This window comes from Phacochoerus africanus, chromosome 9 (assembly GCF_016906955.1).
Source record: "Phacochoerus africanus isolate WHEZ1 chromosome 9, ROS_Pafr_v1, whole genome shotgun sequence".
Taxonomy (NCBI): Eukaryota; Metazoa; Chordata; class Mammalia; order Artiodactyla; family Suidae; genus Phacochoerus; species Phacochoerus africanus.
The window spans coordinates 123,108,055-123,135,379 of NC_062552.1; the positions used below are offsets into that span (position 1 = coordinate 123,108,055).

Genomic DNA, 27,325 nt, shown 5'->3' on the forward strand with positions numbered 1-27,325 from the left:
CATGAGGTTTGGAGAGAGAGAGGAACATGAAAGCCACACAGCCTTCGCCCAAGCAGCGGAGTGACGACGAGAGAGGAGGGGGGGAGGAAGGAAGCGGGTGCGCGAGCCGGCCGCACGCAGAGCCGAGCCCACGAGCGCAAGGGGAATCGACCCCCGCCCCACCCGCTGAGAGCCGAGGGGCCGGGCGCTCCCTGCACCTGCTGCCACCTCGGGGGCGGGCGGAGCGGGTACGGGAGACTCGGGCGCCGGGAAGGGACGCGGGGCTGCGCCCCCTCCCCGGCAGGGCCGGAGGGCAGAGGCCGAGCGGCACCCTCCGACCTCGCCGGGGCCCCCAAACCCAGCCCTGTCCTTCCGGTCCCAGAGCGCACACCGATCCCCGCACCCTGGGCCCGGAACGGCCGGCGGGGCGCGGGCCGGACCACCGCCGCGGGGCGCCGGCTGGGGCGGGGGCTGGCCTTGCAGCGCTCGGGGGCGGCGGCGCGAGTCTGCCCCGCGGGCCGCGCGCGTGGAGGGGCCGCCGCCAGCACTCACCTGCCCGCTTGCCCCTTCGCGCAGCGGCGCCACACTCCGGCCGGGACCCACCGTCCGCCTCAACCAAGCCCCAGGCGGCGGCGGTGGCGGCGGCGGCGGCGGCGGCCGGACGGGAGGGGCGGGACGGCTGCCTGAGACTGCCCCGCCGCCACGGCACAACCCGGCTCCGCCCGCCCCGGGCCCCGCCCCTGGGCCGCCGCCGCCGTCGCCCATTGGCCCGAGGCTCGGACGCATGGGCGCGGCCCCGCCCTGCCGCCCCCAACCGTTCCTCTCGGGTTCCGCCCAGCCATTGGGCCTGCTGGCTGCTGGGCCTGAGCGGCTGGCTTGGCCCCCGCCAGCTTCCGGGCCATAATTGGCTGGGCCGAGCCCACGCCCGAGCGTTGATTGGAGGACAAGAATCCCCCGCACCCGCCCCTCGCGCCCAAGTTCCGTTAGCAGGTTCGGTTGCTCCCGAATTCCCTCTCTCCCTGGGGGGGCGGGACCGATGGGATGGCCCTCTGGCTGGATCCTCCTCCGGCACGCAGCGACCACCGACTCGCAGGGAGGGGCTGGGAGGAGACTGGCGGCTCTTTCCTTGTTTGAGAGCTCTACTTTCTTCTGATTGGTTGACAGGAGTCCCTCCGGTCGCTTATTTTCCGTCGCCGACGCAGCGCAATGACGTAGCTTCCCCGACATTCCATGCCCAAGATGGCTGCAGTCGGCAAGGAGAGACGTCGCTAAGGGGCTTGCCTGAGGCGAGAGGTGAGTGAGTGTTGGGCCGCGTGTCGCGCCACTCCTGTTCCTCTCATCTGGAGGTCGGATTAGGGTATGGCCACTTGCCTCCATCCGCCGGCGGAGTCTCTTCTCGATTCCGCCTCCCTCGCCTACCCCCCGGTGTACATCAAAGTTAGCGGGCGACGACGGGGCTGAGAGACCCGCTCTGGGAGAGGGTCCGAGGCGCAGGAGGGGGCAGGGAGGCTGGTGCGGACCCTAGAACAGGTAGCAGTCCAGGAAGTGAGGGGCGGTGAGGGATCGGAGACTTTGTGGCAAGTGAGAAGGGGGCAGGGGTCTTCCACGCGCGGACACTCAGCGGTGCAACCGCAGACATCTTTCCAGTTATTTCGCGGCGTGTCGGTCCCAGCCTTGCTAAGGCCTGAGACTTTAGGTACATTGCTTGTGGTCTGACTTGGGAATCCGAAGAGCCATGTAACGAAGGTGGGACTAGGAATGCGGAAAAAGCACTTCCGCGATTAGTTTCGTTCTTGCCTAGGCGTCGCCCTTACGGACCCTCTCCTGGATTGTTTGGTTTGTTGTTAAAGGAATTGTTCTTTAAAAGATTGAGGCGTGAGGCTAGAGGTTTTCTGAAAGCTCTCAAACTATTATCCGCACAACGCATGGTTGGTAACGCTCCCTTGCCTGTTAAACGGAGCTTTCACTAAATTATCTCACGTTAGGAACTGCTTCTAAGAACAGTTGGTTGAGGGCGGCCTTTTTGTGTTTTGAATATGAACTTGATAATGCCTGTGTATCTCGCTCTAAATCGATCTTTTAAGAGGACTAGGACAGTGTCTTGCAGTTATAGCACTGATTAGGGTTTATGAATAGTGCTAGAATGAAAGCTCCACGAGGGAAGTTTATATCCTCAGCACCTAGAACACTGCGTGGCATAGAGTAAACATCTATATTGCTGATGGATGATGGTGGTGTTGATATTTTGTTGGGAGCGTTATGTTCTTACGATGCCTGCCTGTTAAATAATACTATGAATATAATAGTTATCCAGGGTTTTGTTTTTTTTTTTCCAGAGTGACTACCATCAGGTTCTAACTTCAGGGGTTTGCCAATGAGATCCTTAAATCTTTTTTTTTTTTTTTTGTCTTTTTAGGGCCGCACCCATGGCATGTGGAGGTTCTCAAGCTAGGGGTTGAATCAGAGCTACAGCTGCCGACCACAGCCTCAGGAACGCCAGATCCGAGCCCCGTCTTTGACCTACACCACATTACTGCCGTAAGCCGCTGAGTGAGGCCAGGGATCAAACCTCATGGTTTCCAGTCGGATTCTTTTCCGCTGCGCCACTACGGGAATGGCCATCTTTAAACCTTAAATGTCATTTCTAAAATCGAAGTGTGGTAACGAACCCTAGTGGTATCTATGAGGATGAGGTTTGATCCCTGGCCCCGCTTAGTGGGTTAAGGATCCATCCTTGCCCACAAACTGCAGCGGAAGTTACAGACGCGTCTATGAACTGGTGTTTTTGTGTGTGTGTGTGTGTGTGTGTGTGTTGTAGGCTGGCAGCTAAGCTCCGGTTTGACCCCTAGCCGGGGAACTTCCATCTGCAGCACCTGTGGCCCTAAAAGAAAGAAAAAAAAATGTCATAAAAAAATTGATCACAGTTTTGACTGACAAAATAAACCGTTTTAGAAGATTGTATTTGAAAGCAGTGAGTTTGTTAACTATCTAGAAAGAAGAAAAATGTTTTCTATTTTCTTTAAAACTGAATAATGACAAAATCAAAAGGAATAAATTCAAGGTAATTGAGATTATATAAAACAGCTAATTGGATTAAATCTAATTCTTATTTCCAGGCTCAAATAAATGATATACCAAAATACTTGCAGATAAGATTGTGAAATCATTGTTTGTAGCTTTTGAGGACTCTTACAAGTGCAGTTAATGACAGAAGACTGGAGGCTGGTAAATGTGTCGGTTTTTTCAGACAGCAGTTAAATGGCTCTGGATGCTAGAACTTGTTAATCATCTACTTTAGAACTTGTTGGGAGAGCAAAAAGAGAGTATTTGGGAAAGAGGGCTCATGCCCTTAAACCAGCAGCGCGTCCATTAAAAAAACCCCAGGTGACACAAATCACATTTCCTTTTGTTATAAGTTTACTAGATTGGTAGTGGGTGGGGGATTGATTCCCAGACATGAGTCCGTTTAAATTTCCTTAGGACACTGAACATAATCCACCTTCCTATCCTAATAGACACAGATAAATGTATGCTGGATAAGGCCTGATTCGATGGATTTATATCTATTCAAACTACCAAACCCCAAATGTTGATTAATGGGTTGCTGTCACCCTGAAGAGAGGTCTTCAGAGAAACAGGGCCCTGGCCTGGCTCTTACTCCAGTTAACACGTTTTTTAATGACCAACTTTAAATATATCAGACATACTTCTCAAATTAGTAAATGCACTCAAAACCTGTAGTGATAGCCAGTGTGTTAGATGAGACTCAGGATTCAGAGTTCTTAAAGGCTGAAGTAATAGTCTGAAACTAACAAGATGTAAATTTTCCAGAAATGATTAAATTTACAAAAACTCACTTATGCATGTTTCAGATGAGGAAGACCTGGCCTTGTGGGAGTGAGTAGGTGGGGATGGGTCTAAGATGTAAATGAAGTATAGAATTTTCCCGGGATTGAGGGAAGTCACTATGTACTCTGGTATCTGCCATTTACTAGCTGTGTGAATTAGGCAAGTTGTGCCAAGCGTCTTTGGCTCCATTTTCTCGGTGGCAAATTGTGAGGATAAGAAAATATAGCTTGCAGGCACGCCCAAATCAGTGCACACCTGGTGGGCAGTGCCCTAGGCAGCCGTATCAACTGTTAAGGTCCTATTAATGAATGTGGCCAAATGAAAGTGACCAAATATTTCAGTTTAGAGGCAGTCTCTGTACTGGGTGAGAAAACTGAGGAGTGACCTCTACTATTTACAGTTCGTAAGCATCCATAATTCTAAGTGTTGAAAATGCACTTACTCTTTCATCAGGTAAAAGGATATATCTAAAACACATTCCTGAAAGATGTTGCTAAAATGCCTTGACATGTTTCTTGTTTATGGAGACATTTTAACTTTGTGGAGCTCATAAAGCTCTCAGTCGTTTTCACAGTAATCATGAGCTGCTAATGAACTAATTTATAACTTTAGGGTCTTGTGAAAAAATAATTAAAGAGTCATAGGGAACATGGTTGTAGGACTGAGGCAAGAACTGTTTCAGGAGATGAATGATTTAGAGCACTGTTTCTGTTCTATTTATGTAACTTAGATTCACTGTGTTTCGTGTGTTGATCATTCTGCCCTGGAGTCTCAAGGCACACGGGGTAGATTATTCGCATGGAGTTAGGCAATGGCAGCAAAGTAAAACAGTGGACGGAGACTCTCTTCCATCCCTGTTCATCCCTCCTGGATTATTCCTAACCCTTTCTCCCACTCTGCTCCTCTCCTCTCAGCAGATGTCTTGGCACTGCCCAGAAAAAATAGAGAGGCTTTTACATGATTTATTTCCTTCCCCTTAAATGATTTTTTTAATGTCTTCCTCATGTTTTCCTTCCCTTCTGTTTCAGAGACTTCCTAAGGAAGCTCTTTTTATTATCCCTATGCCTTTTTTTCCCCCTTTTTAATCTTTAAAAAAAATTTTTTTTTTGAATTTTTTTTTCTTTTTGTGGCCACACCTGCAGCATGTGGAGGTTCCCTGGCCAGGGATCAAATGGGAGCTGCAGCTGCTGGCCTACACCACAGCCACAGCCACAGCACTGCTGGATCCCAGCCTCATCTGTGACCTATGCAGCAGCTTATAGCAACGCCAGATCCTTAACCCACTGAGCCGAGGCCAGGGATTGAACCCTCATCCTTGTGGAAACTGGTCAGGTTCTTTTGCACTGAGCCACAGTGGGAACCCCTTTAATTTTTCTTTAGTGCTTGTCACTGTTGACCACCATGTCTTCCTTGCTTTCTTATGAAGCTGCGGGTGCAGATTTCCCTGCCTCTTTGATCATTCTTTCCCATTTTCTCCTTCCCACTTCCTCAGATTCTTCGGGGTTCTGTCCCCAGAGTCTCTTCACTCTGTATCCCTCTGTCCGTCACTGTGACTTCAGTTGTCCATTCGTGCTAGATGAATCCCAAGTAGATCTGTCCTTTCCAGTTTTCAGCAGGCCTCTTTTTGTGTCTGATGGATATTTCCACACAGATGTCATGTAGATTCTTCAGACCTAGTATTTATAGAACCAAATTCTTTCCTCCCCCATCAAAACCAACTCTTTGTCTTTCCCATTTTCCTTTTTAGTATCATCCTTCTCTGTCATTCAAGCAAATTGAATGAAATCTCTTGCCATGAGCTGGTCTTCTAATTGGTCTTCTTCTGCAGATCTCCAAGCGGCCCCTTCCTCATCATTCTCCTCTCTCCTTACCATGCTTTATTATTATTATTATTATTATTGCTTTTTAGGGCCACACCCATGACATATGGAGGCTCCCAGGCTAGGGGTCACATCAGAACTACAGCTGCTGGCCCACACCACAGCCACAGCAACACAGGATCCATCCTAGCTGCGTCTGTGATTTAAAAACCACAGCTTACGGCAACACCAGATCCTTAACCACTGAGGGAGGCCAGGGATCGAACCCACAACCTCATGGTTCCTGGTCGGATTCGCTTCCCCTGCACCATGGCAGGAACTTGTGCTTTATTTTTCACAGCACTTTCCATTCCCCGACAGATATTGACATAATTGTTTCTCCTTATCTTTGCCACTAGAATATGCGCTTCTGGTGGGATGAAGACCTTGTCTGTCTTGTTTCCTGCTGTGTCATTGAGGCCTGGCCCACAGTAAATACTCGGAAAACATTTGAATGAATAAGTACATGGAGAATTGATAGTTTAAAATACCGCAGAGATTCCCAACTAGTGTACCGTGAATAAGTTACAGATATGCTGAAATACTCATTCCCTCAGGCAATTGGTTAGTTGTCTTCTGTTCTACAAGCATGTACGTGAATGTTTATTACTATTGTTAATAATAAAAAAACTAGAAATAGCTCAAAGGTTCACCACAGTAGAATGGATAAATTGTATAGCAGAGCCCAACTTCAGAATTAAATCAGAGGATTGTTCTGTGAATTAAAAAATGTTTAGCAACATTCCTGGCCTCTACCCACTGGATGCCAGCAACAGTCTCCCAGTTGTGACAACCAAAAAGTTGCTAAATGGGGGTGGGGTGTGGCAGGCAAATTTACCCCAGGTTGAAAACCCCTGCTATACAATAATGGGAGTGCAACAAGGACGACCCCCACAAACATAATATTAAGCAAAAGATACCAGTTGTAAAAGTGATGTTATCTCATTCCACAGCCTTTAGAACCGGGAAAGACTGCTGGAAATAGAGGCCAAGGTGGTGGTTCTCTTTGAGGGAATAGTGATCAGAAGAATGAGGACTTTTGGGGGGTCTGTTAGTCTGTTTATCAACTGGATGGTGTGACACAAGTGTGTCCGTGTTGGGAAGATTAATAACTATGCACTGAAACTTTGTGTGCTTTCATTCGCTCGTTCACAATCAATCATAGTTGTCATCTTCCTCCTTCCCGCCTTCCCTCCCTCCTTTCCTTCCTTCCTTCCACATATGGAAGCTCCCAGGCTAGGAGTTGAATCAGCTCAACTGCAGGCCCTATGTCACAGCAACACCAGATCCTTAACCCACTGAGCGAGGCTAGGGATCGAACTCAAAACCTCTTGGAGACCATGTCGGGTTCTAACCCACTGAGCCACAATGGGAACTCCCCATTTGTCTTTCTAATATTTAAATTCCCTGAATTTGTCCAGTGGGATTCCATGATGGCTCCTTCATGGAGGAGGAGTCTGTGCACATCCCAGGCAGGCCCTACCCCAGATTGGCAAGAAGATATGATTCCTCTTCGAGGATAATGGTGTTGAAAACTAGGATTTGAGCACGAGATGTGTTCCTGATTATGGGCATATCATTGCTTCTAGGTACTGGAAATGAGGAGAACTGAGATGTGTATGTATATATTTTTAACCATGATTTATTTTGATATTTTCCATTAAAATTTAACATTACAGGTTTTTTCCTTAACCTTTGACCTTTGATCATGTGTGTGTGTGTGTGTGTGTGTGTGTGTGTGTATCTGTGTGTATATTTCCTTTGCACTGAAAATCTTGATTTCTAACATTACCATTTATATATTTGCTTTATCCTACCATATACCGCAACAACGGCTTGACAATTACAGTATGAATGCTACAGTGCATTACTGAAGAAGTTTAAGGTTCCTTTACTTTTCTTTGTGTCTTTTGGATATGGAACAAGGTCGGAAATTACTTAGGATGATTTTCTGTGTAGTTATGTTACCTGTCTGATGTATATAGATTTATTTTGAGTTTTGGGATGTCCTTGTTTAGTTAAGTTCATGAATATGTTAAATATTTACATGATTCAAAAGTTAAAGTTAAAAAAGGACCCAGGAGCCAACCTGAAAGAGCGACTTCTAATGGCTATAAACTGGGCCAGTTTGAGAAACAAAATTATGGTAGTAGGGATTTTAACTCAAAGTGTAAGATGAATATTGATGAGCCCATCCTTGTATAAATAAATGGTTGAATAAATAATAAGTGAGAGAAAAGGAACAAATCTTTCTTACGAAAGAATTCCAACTAATGTTGGAGGAAGGAATAAAATTGAAAATCACCACTACACCGCAGTAATGACGGTTGCAGGCAGGATCCTCAGATGAGTGCTAAAATTAATAGGTGAAACTTTAAGGAGAAGCAGATACTTTGACTAGTGTTTTGTATTACACGGTATTTCCCTCCAAGGTTTACTAATTACTGTGGTAGCTTTTACATAGGTCCACACGTTCTTCGATACTTCTCCTTCCAGGAGATGGCGCTTAATTCCTTTACAGAGTGTGGACCTTGTGACTCACTTTTAAGGAATGGAAAATAGAAAGGGACAAATAATCACTTACAGTGAGAAACGTGGCAGACCCTGTCTTAACCAAGTGGTCATGGTTAATATCAACGGTAAGGTGTCATTTTGAGCTCACGTGCCCCCTAATGTGATGTGATGCGAGGGGTGCTTCCCTCTGTGGCGTCGTTCCTCAAAACTCCAATTAGTTAGTGAGACAGCATTAGACACACCTAAATCAGAGACGTTTTTCAACTCTCATGTAGATCTAAAACGGCTTTTAAATAGGAGTTCCCACTGGGCACAGTGGGTTAAGAATCCGACTGCAGCAGCTCTGGTCCATGGCAGAGGTGCGGGTTCCATCCCTGGCCCCATGTAATGGGTTAAAGGATCCAGCATAGGTTGCAGCTGTGGCTCAGATTCAATCCGTGGTCTGGGAACTTGCATACACCTTGGGTGCAGCCATAAAAAACTAAAAAGTGAAAAATAAAGTTACTTTTAAATAGAAAGTCGTTTTTTGTTTTTTTTTTTTTAAAGTAAAAGCCATATAAAAAGATAATACTCAGAGAAGTTTTGTTCCCTCCTTGTTCTGTCCATGCTATTCTTCCCCATTCCCTAACAGCCGTTCCCAGGCCAGGGATTGGACTCTGGCCACTGCAGTGACAACACCAGATATACAACCCGATTACGTCACCAGGGAACTCCAACCATTTTTCTAGTTTTTTTAAGGTAGAGATGTCTCTTGTAGAGTTTTATTGAAATATGGTTGATTTACAATGTTGTGTTAATTTCTGCTGTATAACAAAGTGATTCAGTTACACATAAAAACATATCTGTTCTTTGTAAGACAGAATATTGAGTGGCATTCCCTGTGCTGTACAGCAGGTCCCGTTGCCCATTCCATGTACAGTAGTGTGCATATGGCAGTCCCAAATCCCTAATCCATCCCTCCCCCTCACCTTTCCCCTTTGCTAACCAAAAGATTGCTTTCAAAGTCTGTGAGGCTGTTTCTATTTTGTAAATAGTTTCATTTGTATGATCTTTTTGATTCCACGTATAGCTGATAGCATATGCTGTTTGTCCTTGTCTGTCTGGCTTACTTCACTTAGTATGATCATCTCTAGGTCATCCATGGTGCTGCCAGTGGCATTATTTCATTCTTTTTTATGGCTGAGTAGTATTCCATTGTTTTATGTACCACACTTTCTTTACCCATTCATCTGTCCATGGACATTTAGGTTGTCTCCATGACTTGACTATTGTAAATAGAGCTGCAGTGAATATTGGGGTGTTTGTATCTTTATGTTTCTGGTTTTTTGAGAGTCTGGGCCCGCATCTTGTGGAAGTTCGCAGCCACAGATCAAACCTGCACCATGGCAGCAGCCCAAGCCTCTGCAGTGACAACGCCAGATCCTTAATCCGCTGCACCGCAAGAGAACTCCTTATTTTTAGTTTTTTGAGAAACCTCCATACTGTTTTCCTTAGGGGTAGCACCAATTCACATTCCCACCAAAAAGTGTAGGAGGGTTCCCTTTTCTCAGTATCCTGTCCAGTGTTTATTGTTTGTAGACTTTTTAAATGATGGCCATTCTGATGGATGTGAGGTGATACCTCATTGTAGTTTTGATTTGCATTTCTCTAATAGAGATGTTGAACATCTTTTGGGGGGGGGCGCTTTTTAGCGGCATGTGGAGATTCCCAGGCTAGGGGTTGTATTGGAGCTGCAGCTGCTGACCTACACCACAGCCACACAAGATCCGAGCTGCATCTGTGGCCTACACCACAACTCACAGCAATGCTGGATCCTTAACCCACTGGGCAAGTCCAGGATCGAACCTGCGTCCTCATGGATGCTAGTCAGATTTGTTAACCACCGAGCCACCACCGGAACTCCAGTTGAACATCTTTTCGTGTGTTTTTTGGCCATCTGTACATCTTGGAAGAAGTGTCTATTTAGATCTTCTGCCCACTTTTTTATTGGGTTGTTTTTTGTTTTTTTTGTTCTATTGAACTGCATGAGTTATTTGTATATTTTGGAGATTAAGTCCTTGTCGGTTGCTTCACTTGTAAAGTTGTGTTTTGTTTTTTGTTTTGCCTTTTTAGGGCCACATCTGCAGCACATGGAGGTTCCCAGGCTAGGGGTCGAATCGGAGCTACAGCTGCTGGCCTATACCACAGCCACAGCAACACCAGATCCGAGCCACGTCTGTGACCTACACCACAGCTCACGGCAGTGCCAGATCCTCAACCCACTGAGTGAGGCTAGGGATCGAAGCCACAACCTCATGGTTCCTAGTTGGATTCGTTTCCGCTGCGCACCATTTTTTGAAGAGACTTTCTTCCATTGTATTCTCTTGCCTCCGTTGTCATAGATTAGTTGACTGTACGTGGGTTGGTTTATTTCTGGGCTTTCTAAAAGATGTCTATTCTTATTTCCCCTCTTTTCTTATGTAAATACTGACATGACTGATCCTGGAAGTTTCTCTATACCAAGACTTAAAGGTCTTTCTCAGTCTCTTTAACAGCGTTTGTGTTAATATGCCGTATTTTGTTCAACCGGTGCCCTTTAATGGGCGTTTGCATTGTTTACAGTTTTTGCTTTTAGAAACAATACTTTTGGTGACTGATCTTGCGTGCCCGTGAGATTTGTGATGGTGTTGTCAGAGTAGGTTCTTGGAAGTGGGATTGCTAAATCAAAGAGCAAATGCACGTGTGACTTTGTTAGATACTGCCGAATTCCGCTCTGTGGTGGTGCTTCATTTTGTACTCACAGCAGCAGTGTATGAGGTGACCTGCTTCGCCCCGGCCTTGCCGTCAGAGTGTTCGTCAGACTTGTGGATGTTTTGCATGTCTAGTCATTGAGGAATGATATCTCAGTACAGCATATAATTACCAACTCTTCATATTTACTGATCATCTGGTTACAAACTCTTCACATTTACTGAGGCTTTAGTTAACCAGTCCCCCCCCCAGCCCCTACACATGGCCCAGTTCAGTCACACACAGAGTGTAAATTAATTTAAGAAGATTCCTTTTCTCTTAGAGGAAGGATCAGATTCTCTTTAGAGCTCCCAGGTGCCAGGAGAGCACTCAGCCCTGCACGTCCCCCCACCTCCCACCACAAATGAGGCAGCGCCCAGGACAGTTAGGCTTCCAAGTTGCCTGATGGCCCTGGCTAGAACCTGGCTGCCTAAACTGCTATTTTCTTGCTGAACCAGACCAGCCTGGTTCTAGCTCTCTCTTTTAGAACCCTTTGCTGCCCTATTTGAAAATTTCTTTTCTCTGAACCAGTTTACAAGCAGTTTACATGTTAGAGTGGCCTCTGGAGTCCTTGCTTTTTGTTTTCTTTTCTCAGCGTGGAGCTTTAAGAGAATTGCTTCTTTCTGAATGAACAGGAAGAAGATGAGAAAGCAAGAAAAAAGTAAAGAAACTCCTCCTTTCCTCTATGAACCCCTCCCTCCACCTCCCCCTCCCCAAACCCCCACACTCATAACTGATCTGTGTTGCTCAGTTCAGTGGCTTGTGCAGCTGTGGGTTCATCCAGGCTGGTGGCTTTTCTAAGTGAAGTCAAATTGACTAAAAACAGGGAAATTTGGGTGCTGGATGAAAGAAATGAGTGATTTTGGAATGTAAACATTTTTGTGTTGGGGGGGTGGCCGTTAGGACAGGCCTGGGTTTTACTGAAGAACAGAATCTAGACCAACACGAGGGAGCTGGGTCTCATGAAGAAAGCAGAAAGAAAAATGCGACAGAGATGGTCTTCCTTTTAAGCTACCCCGAAAGTCAGTTTGCTATACTGTGGGTCACTTAAGTGTAAACTACGTTTGGAGGTGAGCCTGGGCGTCTAACTGCCAGTCAACAGTGTCTTTTCTACTGGAAATTTTGGTTGTGGATTGTTTAACGTGAGTTATCCCTTCTCAAGTTGAGCGCTTTTTCTCTTTCTCTCAGGATTCTAACATTTTCAGAAAATCTTTTGGAGAGAACAAGTCGGCTTCAATAAATGAAGGAGAATAAAGAAAATTCAAGCCCTTCAGTAACTTCAGCAAACCTGGACCACACAAAACCATGTTGGTACTGGGATAAAAAAGACTTGGCTCATACACCCTCGCAACTAGAAGGACTTGACCCGGCCACCGAGGCCCGGTACCGCCGAGAGGGGGCTCGGTTCATCTTTGACGTGGGCACACGTTTGGGACTGTATCCTGATCCTTCTGGAATCTGTGTAGATAGGCTCCCCACCACCGCCATCAAGAATTCAGTTAGATGCTATAGACAAAAGATACAGCAGCGCTCCTGCAGGAACACCAAACAGCTCACATGTTTTTCTTCTTTAAATGTGCTTTCAGATTTGCTTGGCTCTTCAAGGGGTTTTCTCTTTCCTATTATCATTTAAATGTGTAGCCCTCACCTTTGAGCAGGTGGCCCTGAGGATGGAGAACCGCACCCCTTGGTCCCCGGGAAGTGTTGCCAAAAGGGAGTGAAGCCCCGCCCTTTTACAGCCCAGACCTCAGCTTGCTAAGTCCTGTAACAGGATTCTGACGCCCCGAGATGCCCACGCACCCGCTTCCCCACCGAGAGCGTTGGCCTGCCCAGTGCTCTTGTGGTGGTTGTTGCCTTTATTGTTTTTCCCCATTTAACTAAAGCATAACCTGTAACAATTCTTGGCTAAAGTCCTTAACCAGAACAACAGACACTATGATACCTTGGCAACTGGAATAATTTATTTTCATCGCTTCTATATGTTTCATTCCTTCAAGCAATTCCCAAGATATGTAAGTGTTTGAATTTTATTATCATTCTCTATCACGTTGTTATTTCCTCGTGCTTTAGTGCAGTGATTATAGGCTCTCTTTTTATTGTGCTTTCCAGTAAGTATGAATTTTTATGTGGTGCATACTATACACAACCAAAATCAGGTCTCAACTTTATTTTTCCCAACGTACTTGTATTAATTTTTTTGTAATTTAGGCCAATATGAACTATAACCATGTTGTGCTCGGTGTGAAATTTTTTTCCTTGTTACCGTCCCCAAGATAAAATTGATTTGAGACCCAGCAGAGGCCAAGACGGCGTGGAAGCTCTTGTCGCCGCCATTCCAGTTCTTCAGCTACTCCTCAAACCCGCACATCTTAAGCTTCTGATAGGCAACCTGCCTTGGGGAGCTTTCGGTCCAGGGTAGATGGTATGACAGGTGCAGAACACACGGTAGAGAGTGAGGCCAAGGAGGCACGGAAGGGAGGCTGCAGCTTTCCCGGCAGGGATTTAAATGCTTCACGGAGAGGTCAGGGGAGATGCTGGGGGGGAGGCGAGTCAACCTTGACAGGAAGTGGGATTAGCCATGTCGGGATGGGACACACAGTAGGCCCACAGAAAGCAGCGTGAGCCGAAGTGTGAGGAGGCACGCTGGACACCGCCAGCCCAGCCAGCAGGCCCATTGGCAGGAAGGGCCTGGTGGGACCCTGGGTGGAGAGGCAGACCTGGGCCACCCCGAGGTGAGCCTCGAGCACGGGCCCAGGGAGCCGCGGCGCTGCTAGATAAACGGAGGACTGCTAGGTAAACGGAGGACGTGGAAGCATTTCATGAGAAAGAGAGTCAGACGTGTCTGCTGGGGGTGCTTCCCTTTGCTAAGATTTTACTCAGTTTTGTATGCAGGGCTTCCTTGCTAGTAGCGGTGCGCTAGAGGAAGAGGAGAGCGTCTGGATCACGTTTGTGCCCCTGGCACAGCATCCAGCCGCCGCCGCCGACGTGCTCAGGGCTCCCTGCAGGGAGGGGCATGGGCAGAGGTTGGGGCAGACACAGGAGCTGCAGGCGGCGTGGGCTGTGGGACGGAGGCGAATCCCACAGGACGCGCGTGCCGGCGTACAGCTCCCTGCTCGGGGTCGGCGTCTAAGGTTGCAACGTGAAAAGAGCATTGGTTTCTATGACCTTTTCCCTTCCGAATGTCTACTTTGTTTACCTGACGTTCTTTTTTTTTTCTTTTCTCTGGCTGCCCCGAGGCACATGGAGTTCCCGGGCCAGGGGTCAGATGAGAGCCGCAGTTGAGACCTACACCACAGCTGCAGACCCGCTGGATCTGTACTCCACCTCGGGCCGGGGATCGAACCTGCGTCCCAGCGCTCCAGGGATGCCGTCACAGTGGGAGTGCCTACATGACATTTTATTCAGAAAGCTAAACTTAAAATAATTTATGAAGCCATTGGGGGTGGGGGCGTCTGGGTGAAATTTCTTTTAAGCTTTTAAAGCGTGCAAGTGCTAGTGAACGAGAGAGAAGGCGACTGAAATCCCTGTTGTGTTCTCGTGTGAGCTCTGATAACAGTACCTCAGGAGCTTTTATCTTCCTTTTAGGTGACAGGAGCTTGTTGTCTCTTCCTGGCTGGGAAAGTAGAAGAAACACCAAAAAAATGTAAAGATATCATCAAAACAGCTCGTAGTTTGCTAAACGACGTGCAGTTTGGCCAGTTTGGAGATGACCCAAAGGTAAGAATCACCGTCCTGCCTTCGAGTCTTGACTCCTCGCGCCAGCATCACGATGGAGCCCCTGCGTTGACAAGGGCCGTGGCCCCCCGTGTCTGCCAATCCCCTGAGCCCCTAACAGGACCTTGGGGAGAAGGCGCCTTTCCGTGCCTCTTGAGAAAGGCGCGGTGATGCCGTAGTCTCCGCTCGGGGGGCTGAGGGTGATGCCCCGAGCTGTGTTCTGGGCCTGTTAGGAGCAGGAGCACATCATCCAGTGGGAGCGGAGCCCTCGCTGGCCAGTAGCGCTCCTCGGCCCAGCGGCAGTTCGGCTTCTCGGTTCGTCTCCAGCCAGTTTCCGGGCAGACAGAGGGTGCAGGTGCCGTGTACAAACACGTGTCTGCAGGCGGCGTCTGCCTCCCGGGCGCGGCAGAAGGGACTGCCATTCGCAGCTCTTTTCAGATCCAGGACTGACGTTCTGCCCCTTCCCCACAACCTGCTGCTGTCAGGAAATGGTGGTAAATAATTGCTCGTGTGCTTCAATTATGTTCTAAAAAGACCAGCTTTGGGGACCTATGGCCGCTTTCCTCCACCCCCATTCTTGCCAAGGTCCACCACCCATTGGAACCCTCTTAGCACCTGGGAATTATCCTTTGTAACACTGTTGCAGCTTCACAATTAGGTATTGACCAAATAATCTCTCAGACAGCATCCTCTCCTTGCTGCAGATCTGTGGGCACTAAGCCCTGTCTGTTTTGCCAGGTGCCTAGTGCAGTGGCTGCACAGGGTCGGCCTTCAGCAGATAGCAGAGGAATAAGCGACGAGCCCCGGGTGTGGGGCGAGCACAGAGTCACAGTTACAGCCAAGCTGACTCGGACGGTAACGCTCGGCACGTCCATGCTCCTGTTTTGCCTCCCCCGGCTGCCATGTTCCTGGCGCCCAGCAGGTCCTCTGTGTGTGAAAAACCTGCGTGTGTTAGGTTCCCTGCCTGCTTTAAGGGGGTAACAGAGGCCCGGAGCGCTCTTGTTCATATTGTGGGTGCAGTTAGTGGCAGTGCTTGGTGGAGATCCCGTCGTGGCTCAGTGGGTTAAGGATCCAGTGTTGCTGTGAGCTGCGGTGTAGGTTGGTGGCTATAGCTCCAATTCGACCCCTCGCCTGGGAACTTCCGTATGCCATGGGTACAGCCCTGAAAGGAAAAAAATAAATAAACAAATAAGACTTCTCATTTAAGAAAAAAAAAGGTAGTACTTTGTAAGTATCGTCGGTGTGGGTAACTCTGTCCCTTGAACTTACTGATAAATCTGTGCCCCTGTTTATAAAAATGTAAACCGGTGAGGAATTCATACCTCACCAATAATGGTCAAAACTGATGTTTGCATAGAAGTCACGTAGCATCAGATCATGTTTTCAGAGCCCACAGGCTTTTGCTTTTCGCAGGGGAAGGAGACAGTTGTAGGAACATGCGCTTCAGTCGGGTCTTGGTCACAGGGGCACACGAACCTGGCGGCGGGTGAGCTGTGGTTGCCCAGAGTTGCTGCAGAGTTCTGCAAGCAGGGCTGCAGGCTGAGCAGCTGGTTTGTGTTATCCCAGGGTACCTTTGGAGAAGTCCCTTTCCCACGTGGGCGGGCACAGGGCACTGGAAGTTCTGCAGCTCCAGTGCCCAGAAGACAGGAGGGGACATGGCTGAGCTAGTCAGGCTTTCGGACAAGGGCCAGCCCAACTCGGTGGGCAGAGGGGCTGTGCAGCCTGCCCCCTCTTGGCACGTGTGTCTCTCCAGGCATGACTGGGTGTGCGGACCAAGGGAGAGACCCTCAGGTCTGGGGGCGAGGCGGACATTGTGAAGACACTGTCCTGGCCAGAGAGGAGGGAGGGCAGCTCTTTGGAGGGAGGCAGTACACGCAAGTAGGAACAGCAGATCCTGAATCATGTGTAACTTTTGTGTCTTAATTAGCTTGGCTCCAGCTGTGTGGTTTCTCCCCTTTATCTTAATTTCTCAGGTGTTCAACAAATATTTGCTCCAGGCTCTGTTAAGCGCTAGACGGGAACAGGTGACAGGAGAGGCATAGCCTTTGCTGTTAGGGATTTTACAGGGGTGGGAGGGACTTTAATCAAATATCCATAGAGCAGCTATCTGATTATGAGCTGTGATAAATGCTAGAAAAGCTTATGGAGGGTGCAGTGAGGGCATTCAGTCTGGGAACCCAGGCAGGTGCTCCGGACACGGGGTTACAAGGCTGGGGAGAGTCCCCGAGGAGTGGTGTCCGCACCCAGACCTGCATGTATCCCATTCAGTGGGGATTTGAAACACAGAGGGAGGCCAGGCCTTGGGCTGTCTCGTAATACTATATGGGCTACAGTCTGGACACTCGGTAAAAGATTGTTTCTAAATTTAGAAGCTGTGTCTAAGCTTCTGGGAAACAGGTGGCAACAAAAACAGAGAGAGAAAAAACAGTGTTAGTGGGATTTTTTTTTATATATGTATATATATACTATGTGAAAGTCTTGATTTTTAAAAAAAAAAAAAAGCTGTCCCGAGAGAACACTTGGGAAACTGGGCAGAAACGCCTCCATCCTGCCCTGCCGTTTGGAATACCACTCGCGACAGAGTCCACTCTGCACCCTGTGAAGCAGCGCCATCCTTCCGCTGCTGGCCAGGGGCCCACCCGCCAGGGGCCGGCGTGCCTCCCTTCCCAGAGTCAGCGGGTGAACGCAGCTGTTCGTGTGAGCTCGTCAGTCTCGCCAGAGTCCTCTCTTCTTAGACTCGTACAAGTGACGCCAGTTGTTCTTGCCACCCAGAGTGTCTTGATTGTATTTTACATCGTCTCTAAGTGCTCGGAACAGTCAGGTTGTACAGAGGTTGAATTCCACAAGTCCTTGTTTATGGACATTAACTCCAGCTAGAAAGTCTATATAATAAAGGACAGAGTCCACTTACAATAGCAGCAGTAAAATAACATATAAGAAAGATTTGTGCGGTCCCTGCCCTTGCTCAGTGGGTTAACGATCCGGCGTTGCCGTGAGCTGTGGTGTAGGTTGCAGACGCGGCTCGAATCCCGCATTGCTGTGGCTCTGGCGTAGGCCGGTGGCTACGCTACAGCTCCGATTCGACCCCTAGCCTGGGAACCTCCATATGCCGCGGGAGCGGCCCAAAAAAAAAAAAAGAAAGATTTATGAAAACCACGTCAGGGGAAGGGGAGATTTTAAAACTATTAAAGGACTGAAAAGAAGATTGTCATAAATAAATTTTTGATAGGTAAGTTCAATGTAGTTAAAAATGTCCTTTTCCTTAAATTATTCTGTAAATTTCGATGAGTTCCCAATCAGAGCATCAGTAGCTCTCATTTTTTTCTGGAGTGGCACTAAGTAAAATGCTTGTTGAAATTCAGGTGGGGTGCGGGGACACGTAAAAACATGGAACCTTTCTTAAAAGGAGGAATAATAGTTGAACTATCCCTTCCAAATGTTAAATCTCTTTGATTCTGGTGCAGAAGTAGACAAACAATGAACAGAAAAGATGGTGTCTGTGTCTGTATAATTTAGGGTATTTAATAAAAAAGAAAATGATGATTTATTCATTGATATTTGGGTAGGTGAAAGGTATAACTACAAAAATGAGGTGCCCCCCTTCATACACACACACACACACACACACACACACTCACACACTCACACATTTAACTGGTGTAATTCACTCTCCAGGTTGGCATGAAGCTGCCACTGTCATGATCTTCACTGCTTAAAATTTTCAATGTAAATTCCTGAAGGATTGCATTTTTATAATAGAGTCTGGAAAGAAATTAAGATTTGGTTAAATTATCTATAAAGGTATATTTGTACAGGGGGCTCAGATGTATTGACAGGGATAACATTTCTAAGAATATTTATTTTGAGTAGTTATTAAAAATTAAATCCGATTGGTTTGTCTTCGTACTTTTAGTTCTTTTCAGAGGTGTGTTTTTTGTTTTTTTTTTGTTTTTTTCTTTCCGGCCCCACCTGCATTGTGAGGAAGTTCCCAGGCTAGGGGTCGAACCCTCGCCACAGCAGTGATAGCACTAGATCCTTAACCCCCTGAGCCACCAGGAAACTCACTCTTTTCAGAATTTATCATTGTTTCTGAGCATGTCAAAGGCCTGAGTGGGAGGGAGGAGAAAAGGAATGAAGAATAGTTGCTAAAAATATAACTTGAAGGGAGAAGAAAAGGAACACTCACTTTTTTAATGCTGTTTCAGACCTGCAATTGAAATTCTATCCCAACATTTGTCACCTCATTTTTAGGAGGAAGTAATGGTTCTAGAGAGGATCCTGCTACAGACCATAAAGTTCGATTTACAGGTGGAGCATCCCTACCAGTTTCTACTCAAGTATGCGAAACAGCTCAAAGGTAAGAACAGGTTATTTAGAGCATCTTTTCATTCTGAAACCAAGTCTTCATAGTCATCTCAAAAGAGGAAAGCAAAAAAAAAAAAAAATTAAGAAAAATAAAAATAGAAAAAGAACAAAATAAGAAAAACAAAGTAGGAAAGCGGAACGTTCGGTGTGTGAAGTACGCAGGCCATAGCTTTGCCCAGACAATTCAGTATTCTAGCTGTTTAACGCTGTTTCCTTTTATATATAAACAAATTCTGTCATCCAGTTGCCAAGTGATATGAGGCAGGAAAATGAGTCAGGATTTCTTAAATAGCCTAATAAAATCAGCCTTGCAGCCCGGTTTCCCATAAATGGTAGTTCATCGTAGGTCACGGGGAAAGAGGACAGAGGTGGGGCTCAGACCCACCCATCCCTGTTTCCCGGCGCAAGCTCTCTGCTGTGATTGTGGGCGGCGCTGAGCACACAGTAGGCTTCAAATCAGTTCTTGTTGCTTCTTGGGCATTTTTTTTCTTTCTCTCATTACAGATTTTCCTTTTCTTCCCATTTCTAGGTGATAAAAACAAAATTCAAAAGTTGGTTCAAATGGCATGGACATTTGTAAATGACAGGTACGTGTGTCCTAATGTTGGTTTAAGTCTGGTGTTTTAAAATAGGCAGGCACCTTATGTGTCCTTTAACCCAGAGCCCTTATTTAATCCTGAGGAAACGGACTTCCCCGCAGCTTAAGGAGCCGCTTAGTGGCAGAGCTGGGGTTAAAGTCCAGGTCATCTGCTTCCTGGCAGAGGGGACACCCTGCCATGTCACGGTGACACGGGGGGCTGAAATCTTATCACCAGCTTAAAACGGAAGTCCAAAACAGTTCGCTGGGCAATTTTGCCAATGAAGTACTTAAAATCCACCTGGTTTTGCAGATTGCAAAGTGTGTTTGCAATTTTATACTTCCTTGAAATGGTTTCAGAGCCTTGATGTTCTCAGAACCCAGGGATCTAACGAGGTGCTGGAGGGTGAACAGAATCCCCCTGAGTGTCATGTGAAGAAACAGTTCAGGGCTAGGGTTTCAGCAGTTTGAGGAACATAACCATTTTCGTTTGTATTTCATGGAATAGCGATTTTTGAATGTGCTAAAATTCTTCTGATTTTTTAAGGGATAAATTAGTAGCTGTAAAGTAACGAATTTCAATCCCTTTGGAAGACTTAAAAACTTGCTTTATTTATGTATAATACTTTATTTGATCATGTATAGGTAAGAATAAGCAAATTGACCTTTAGATATGGCATCTAATCCCCATGCATCGGGTTAATCATAAAGGTTTGCTTCTCCAAGTCAAGTCACTTCTTTTTCTCATTGAACTTTAGTCTCTGCACGACGTTGTCACTACAGTGGGAACCAGAGATCATAGCAGTGGCAGTGATGTATCTTGCGGGACGTTTGTGCAAATTTGAAATACAAGAGTGGACTTCCAAACCCATGTATAGGAGATGGTGGGAGCAGTTTGTGCAGGACGTCCCTGTGGACGTTCTGGAAGGTACTGGGCTTCCTGAGCTTTCGCGGGGGTGATGCATATGCAGCTCATTCTTCCTGGGAACCTCAAATCCCGAGAGTGGATTTTCCCAAATAGGTACCTGCAAACTGTTCTTTAATTCAGTTCTCTATAATGTTTGTTCTGTCCAATCGCATTTGAGTTTTGATGAACTCAAAATGCCGAGTGCTGTACCCACCAGAGACTGGTGACCCACACCTGTGACCGCCCCGTATTGGTCCTTAGAGGGGAATCATGGCTAAAAGGAACACGGGCAGATTTTTTTTTTTCCAGGTAGAATTTTAGTGATCAATTTGTGGTACATGTGTCACCCATCCTTTAGACATCTGCCACCAAATCCTGGACCTTTACTCCCAAGGAAAACAACAGATGCCTCATCACACGCCCCATCAGCTGCAGCAGCCCCCGTCTCTCCATCCTGCACCACAAGTGCCACAAGTGCCACAGTCCCAGTCGTCTCAAGGCTCCGAAGCGCCCCAGCCCCCTCAGAAGGACCCGCAGCAGCCAGCCCAGCCACAGCCGCCGCCGCCGGCCCAGCCGCCCAAGAAGCCGTCCCCGCAGCCCAGCCCTCCCCGGCAGGCGAAGCGCGCCGTGGTGAGTGCACCCGCCGGCGGCGGCGGCGAGGCGCTGGGCCCGGCCGCCTGTCCCTGCGGACCCCTGCCCGGCACGTTCCCCTGTCCGAGAGCTCGTGGGAACCAGAGGCCGGGAGTGGCGCCCCCCTCTTCACCGTCCGCCTGCGTGTCCCTGGGGAGCCGGAAGACGAGCCCGGGTGGAGGAGCGGCGCCGCCAGGAGCCAGGACAGCTCTGTCCTCCTCCAGCCACTGCTGCCCCTGTTGGGGCCCCACCTGCTGGGGTGGCGTGTCTGCGTCTGCGCACTGCGTGCTGGCATAAGCGTCCCCAGTGCTCGCAGGGGCTAGAGTGTTGGGTTCTTTGAGTGACCCCGGGTATTGGTAAAAGCTCTCCCCACGGCAGCAGCCCCCCAGGGGGAGGAGGCTGTGCGTTGTGACACGGCCCCCAGAGGAGGCCATGGGGGACAAAGGCAGGCCAGCAGGCACGGCTCGGCCAGTTGGGGACGGCTTGATGGAGGGCGTGGAGTTGGTGCTCAGAACGCACTGGTCAGAAGAGGTAGCGGTGGCGTGCGACTGAGAGGGAGAGAGCGGGAGGCAGAGGCGATGACCCGTCCGGTGCCGCGGTTGGTCCTGCAGGTCCAAAGCCAAAGGGAATTTTGGTCGAAGGCCGTGTTCTGGCCGTTCTTGCGTCAGTGCCTCCGTCATGACGTTTTCCTCACTGACGCAGGGCCCGGGTTACAGGTGTGTATTTTCTTTTGTGACAGGTTGTTTCTCCCAAAGAAGAGAACAAAACAGCAGGTAATTTCCTATTCTCATGTTTTGTTTTTTAGTTTTATATGTTGTTTATCAAAACTTTAAATTCTCAGTCAACATTTGTTTCCTTTCAGATTAGATTGGCCTTGAAATTTAACCTTAGAGGCCATCAAAAATTGACCCTACCTGCATTGTTTTCTCTGTGTATTCCCTGACTGTATATTTGTGGATTTTATATACAGAAAGTATGTCTATTATACTATACAGAAGGTATTGGTAAAAAAAGAAAGAAATATCAGTGGCAGTAAAAATAGGCTCAGTAACATGCAGTTGTCCCCCAGGAGCCGTGGAACTTGGTTCCAGGAGCCACTTTGGGTACCAGGCCCCCGATGCTCAAGCTACAGAGCCTCCCTCCCCACCCCTGGGTGCGACAGGCCCACTGCATAGCAAAAGTAGTTAGGAGTGTTGGCCGGCTGCGGTAGCAATATTATTCTCGGACATGAGCCAAGCCCATGCCAGTGGACAGCATGCAGGGCCCCCGACATCCCCAGATGGAGCGACCAGGGGCACAGTGGTAGTTAAAGAGGTGGGGACCCAGGGAACTGCTGGAGTCCTACCCCTGCTGCCGCCCGGGGCCAGGCCTCTTTGGAGCACCTTCTTCTCCCCGTATCTGTGGAGCCCCATGTTGGCTGGCTTGTTCCTATATTGAAAACACAGTGTGACTCCCAGGAGGGAGGGCTGTGCTCTGTGCCACGTGGAGGAACAATCAAAAGAGGCAGAAGCAGGCCCAGGGTGGCCTCGGAGGGGACTCACCTTTGAGCCACTAGGGCTGAGACAGTGGTGCCTTTGGGTGGAAGAACACAAGCGTGCGATGGAGAATGGCGGGTTTGGGAGAAAACCGGAGGGCGCCTTGCCGGCCCATGAGGAGTTAAAAGGGAGTCGCTGTTTTTGAAAATGTGCTTGGACCAGATGGTAGAGTCCACCGGGAGGAAGGAGGGTTCCTAAAGGCAGCGGGGCCTTGGGGATGTGTGCGCGGGCATGGCAGGCTCTGAGCTCCTCTTAGGAAGAGCTTCCTGGCAGCAGCAACCAGATGGAGGAATGAGAATGGGGAGTAGCCTGCGAGCATCTGAGGGAGACTGGTGAGGGCAGAGGATGGGCCGGAGGGGAGGTATAGACACAGCTGGACGCAGGACTCCGCTGTGCTCTGGGCGCACCACTGGCCATGGGGGCTGGGGAGCGCAGTGCGCGGCAGACTCAAACCACTCCGTGCAGAGCGCACACCCATTTCTAAGAGCTAGAGAAAAGAAGGTTTTTAAGAAGCTTAATAACAAAGTCTTACATTGATTGTACATTAAAATGACAAAAAATTTTTCATAATACTAGGTTAAATCAAATACCTGGTATTAAAGTGATTAAAATTAATTTTACCTCTCTGTACTTTTTAACATGACTGCTAGAAAGTGTGACCTCCCCCATGTGGCTCTCCTTATATTTCTGCAGGACAGCACTGATCTAGACACAGCCTCAGCCTGGCCGGCTTGAGGGCCAGGAGGTGGGGGTCTAGAGAGTGAGAGGAGTGGGCTGCTGGGCGGCAGGATGGGCCCTGCCCTTGGGAGCGGGGAGAATCCAGAGGCGTCGACTTACAGCTCCCCTGCCTGGAGGGGGGTTTGCTCTCCGAGGAGGAGGGTCAAGAGAGGGACGTCCCTGGATCCGGCATGGAGCGTGTGTTTGGGCCAGGACCCCGGGACTGTCCGCCAATGCCAGAGCAGCAGCAGAGCAGAGTGGTAGACGAGTCAGAATGCAGTGAGTTTCGGGGAGAAAGAGCCAAAGCAGACAAACAGAAAGACATAGAGCTTCCCATTTGTGGGTGCAGTCTCTGCTTTCATCAGCAGAAGGTGTTGCCTGTGGTGTAGACTGTCTAGGCAGCTTAGCACAGTCCCTGAGGATGCTGCTCACATGCAGCCGCTCGACCTTGCAGGGTAGGCAGTTTCCTCTGTCCCAGGTGGTCCAGTCACCAGCCTCTAGATCCCTGCTGGCGCCAGTTAACGGGCTGCCTCTGCTGTGCCTGCCACCAGCTGGGAGTAAATATTTGTGAAAGAGAAAATAATGGAGGTTCCCAGGCTAGGGGTCAGATCAGAGCTGTAGCCGCTGGCCTACACCACAGCCACAGCAACGCCGGCCCCTTAACCCACTGAGTGTTCTTGCGTTCTATATATTAGTGAGGACCCGCCGATGGAAAGCACGTGGTAGCTGAGGTGCCTCCACTGCTCTCAGACCTTGGGGGGGCTTGTCTTCAATAGGCAGGGAGCAGTGGGGTGCCTGTGGTGAGCGGGCTGACTGTAAGGAGCTAGCGGGAGGAGGCGGGAGGCCCAGGCGGGGGCTGTATTTGGTTTGCTTTTTCTTTTAAAAGGATGGTGCCTTCCTCAGTCCCTTAAAATCTTGTCCATAACAGTTTTACCCCCAAAATTCCTTAGGACGAAGGACATTTCTTTCCCTGCCTCTCTCCCCGCTGCTCTCTCTCTCCCCTTCTCTCTCTCTGACATGTTTATTCACACGAAGAGTAACCTTTTCATCAATTTTTTCCTTTTAGAACCCCCACCACCTAAAATTGCCAAAATTGAGACCACCCATCCTCCTTTGCCGCCAGCCCACCCACCTCCAGGTAAGTGTCTGCCCAGGGAGCTGGGAAGACCAGCTGTTCTCTGCCTCTTTGAAGGGCAGACTCGGGACATCCTGAAGAAAGTTTAGAAGACTTTCAGACGTTTAAAAAGGCACTAATGACCTAGGATCTTTTAGAAAATTGTTTTTTACAAACCAGATAGTTTGAGGGTGTCCTGAATATTCTCAGACCTCTCGTATCCATAAATGGTGAACTACCCACGGTAAATGGATTTAGAGTCACTTTGAGGAAAACGAAGCCCTGCCAGTGTAGGGAGGCTGTCCAGACCCAGGGCAGGTTTGCTGTGGGTCCTAGACCCCAGTCTTTGGCCGCTGCTTCCTATTGGCAGGATGTCTCCTTAGTACATTTTGAAGAAGCAGCAATTGTTTGTGCGGTTCCGGGGAGAACAGAATGAGGAGTTCTCTGCAGACATACAGTGAGCCAGGAAGAAAGTTGTAGAGGACTCTCCTTCTTTACCTGTGACAGCCTTGTGGAAGGTGGAGTGTTCTACCAGAGAAGGCAGGGGTTCATGTGTAGATATTCCAGAGGCTTCTCCGGGGGTGGGGTATCAGTCTCACTGCTGGGGCGGCGAGAGGAGTGGGGCCGCACAGAGCGCGGGGTGTTGGGATGTCAGGCTTGCCCGCCATTTTCATGCCATCTCATCCCTTTGGTCAACTCAGACGTTCTGCTGAGCATCGGGCCCGCAGACAGTGCTGTGCAGTGTGGCAGTGATGCCCTGTGACAGTGGTGTGCAGCGTGGCAGTGGTGTGCAGCGTGACAGTGGTGTGCAGCCTGGCAGTGATGCACTGACAGTGGTGTGCAGCATGGCAGTGATGCACTGTGAGTGGTGTGCAGCGTGGCAGCAGTGTGGCAGGGGTGTGCAGTGTGGCAGTGATGCACTGTGACAGCGGTTTGCAGTGTGGCAGTGGTGTGCAGTGTGACAGCAGTGTGCAGTGTGACAGTGATGCACTGTGGCAGTGGTGTGCAGTGTGGCAGCGGTGTGCAGTGTGGCAGTGATGCTCTGTGACCCTGGTGCTGGGCTCACCATCTCTGGAGACAGGCAGAAAGAAGGGGCCCCAGCTCTGCTCTGGGCACCCCGGGACTGCCTGTGTCTCATGTGCTTGGGACAGAGGGAGGGACACCCAGAGTGGCTGGAGGTGAGGCCTGTGAGACAGGACACGGCCTGTGCCGTCTGGCCGCAAAGGTGCCAGCTGCTCGCGCTCCTCTGGGAAGACAGCCCCGGGCAACGGGCGGCAGCCCGCAGGCGCTAGGGCCGGGCTGGGAACCAGCGGCGGCCGCCCCCTCCCGAGGGAGCCGGTGGGTTCACGGCGGCCCCCCGCGGCCCTGGCGGAGCCGGGCCAGGCCGGCGGTGACCCGGCGCTCCTCTGCAGACCGCAAGCCGCCCCTCGCGGCGGCCTTAGGCGAGGCGGAGCCGCCCGGCGCCGTGGAAGCCGGCGACCTCCCCAAGGTGCAGATTCCGCCGCCGGCGCACCCGGCCCCCGTGCACCAGCCGCCGCCGCTGCCGCACCGCCCGCCGCCGCCGCCGCCGTCCAGCTACATCACCGGGATGTCCACCACCAGCTCGTACATGTCGGGAGAGGGCTACCAGAGCCTGCAGTCCATGATGAAGACCGAGGGCCCCTCCTACGGCGCCCTGCCCCCCGCCTACGGCCCGCCCGCCCACCTGCCCTACCACCCGCACGTCTACCCCCCCAACCCGCCCCCGCCGCCCGTGCCGCCGCCGCCCGCCTCCTTCCCGCCGCCCGCCATCCCGCCCCCGACGCCCGGCTACCCCCCGCCCCCGCCCACCTACAACCCCAACTTCCCGCCCCCTCCCCCGCGCCTGCCCCCCACTCACGCAGTGCCGCCTCACCCGCCCCCGGGCCTGGGCCTGCCGCCGGCCAGCTACCCACCTCCTGCCGTCCCCCCGGGCGGACAGCCCCCCGTGCCCCCGCCCATCCCCCCACCCGGCATGCCGCCCGTCGGGGGGCTGGGGCGGGCCGCCTGGATGAGATAACGCGCCGCCTTCCCCCCCTCCCCCCCCCCCCTGTTTTTTTAAAGACAGAAGTTTTTTCTAATCAACCTGAGAAGTAGTTTCAGTGGCGAAGCAGCAGGGTACCTTGTGTGCTACTAACTAGACAGACAGTTGCAGTGTAAGCAGTGGACCGGGCCTGAGATGAAGGTAGCGGTTCTCCTCTGGACCTGGAGGACCCAACAGCAGCGCCCAGCGGAGCCCGGGCCGCCGGCCGGTTGTGAGCTGTGTGCTTGCTTTCAGCTGGTGTCTGCAAGGCCTGCCCTGGGTTACTTTACACTAGTGAGAATGCGGACCAGCCACATTGGCTCAAGGGATAGCTGCCCTAGGGAGTGAACTTCCTTCTAGCAATCAGTGCCTATTTTCCCTGGAAACTCCGTTTTCCACCGCCCAGGCCCATGCGGAGTCAGTCGAGCTGTTGTTGCTTTCCTTCCAGGACACCAGGAGGTTAGGGAACCATTTTGGTCTAGAGTATGTACATCCTTTGTATTAAAGTTATCTTGAAGGGGTTGCCTTGGTGGACGCCTCTTTTCTTTGTCCTCCGGGGAGCAGGGGAGCGAGGCACCGGGAGGTACTGTATGTTTACATCCATTTGCAAATTCCTGTACATAGAGATCTATTTTTTAAGTGCGAATGTAACACCATACTGTGAATTCCATCTTGGTTACAAGTGAGACTCTTTCAGCCAGTTATCCAAATAAAACCAGTTCTGAAATGACCCTTTTGTTCTGAGCAGAAGGTGG

The 27,325-nt window shown here is 49.7% G+C and overlaps 3 protein-coding genes across 3 annotated transcripts in view; 2 read left to right on the forward strand and 1 right to left on the reverse strand.

Moving 5' to 3' along the window:
- The window catches only part of SETD3 (SET domain containing 3, actin histidine methyltransferase), a 75,155-nt gene extending 74,496 nt beyond the window's left edge, over positions 1 to 659 (reverse strand). The window contains exon 1 of the mRNA XM_047794971.1: positions 532 to 659. The gene's annotated coding sequence lies outside the window, so the exon portion shown is untranslated. The remainder of the gene's footprint in view (positions 1 to 531) is intronic.
- On the forward strand, positions 27 to 883 carry LOC125136774 (translation initiation factor IF-2-like). Its single transcript, XM_047797556.1, has 2 exons — positions 27 to 227; positions 284 to 883. Exons 1-2 carry the CDS (start codon positions 27 to 29, stop codon positions 881 to 883), a joined length of 801 nt encoding a protein of 266 aa, XP_047653512.1.
- On the forward strand, positions 814 to 27,300 carry CCNK (cyclin K). Its single transcript, XM_047794973.1, has 12 exons — positions 814 to 969; positions 1,144 to 1,272; positions 12,159 to 12,407; positions 12,901 to 12,982; positions 14,556 to 14,687; positions 18,936 to 19,041; positions 19,579 to 19,636; positions 20,385 to 20,554; positions 20,892 to 21,163; positions 21,903 to 21,936; positions 24,482 to 24,553; positions 25,942 to 27,300. The coding sequence occupies exons 3-12, from the start codon at positions 12,211 to 12,213 to the stop codon at positions 26,565 to 26,567; spliced, it is 1,749 nt and encodes a 582-aa protein (XP_047650929.1). The 5' UTR covers positions 814 to 969; positions 1,144 to 1,272; positions 12,159 to 12,210; the 3' UTR covers positions 26,568 to 27,300.
- Positions 27,301 to 27,325: the final 25 nt, after the last annotated feature.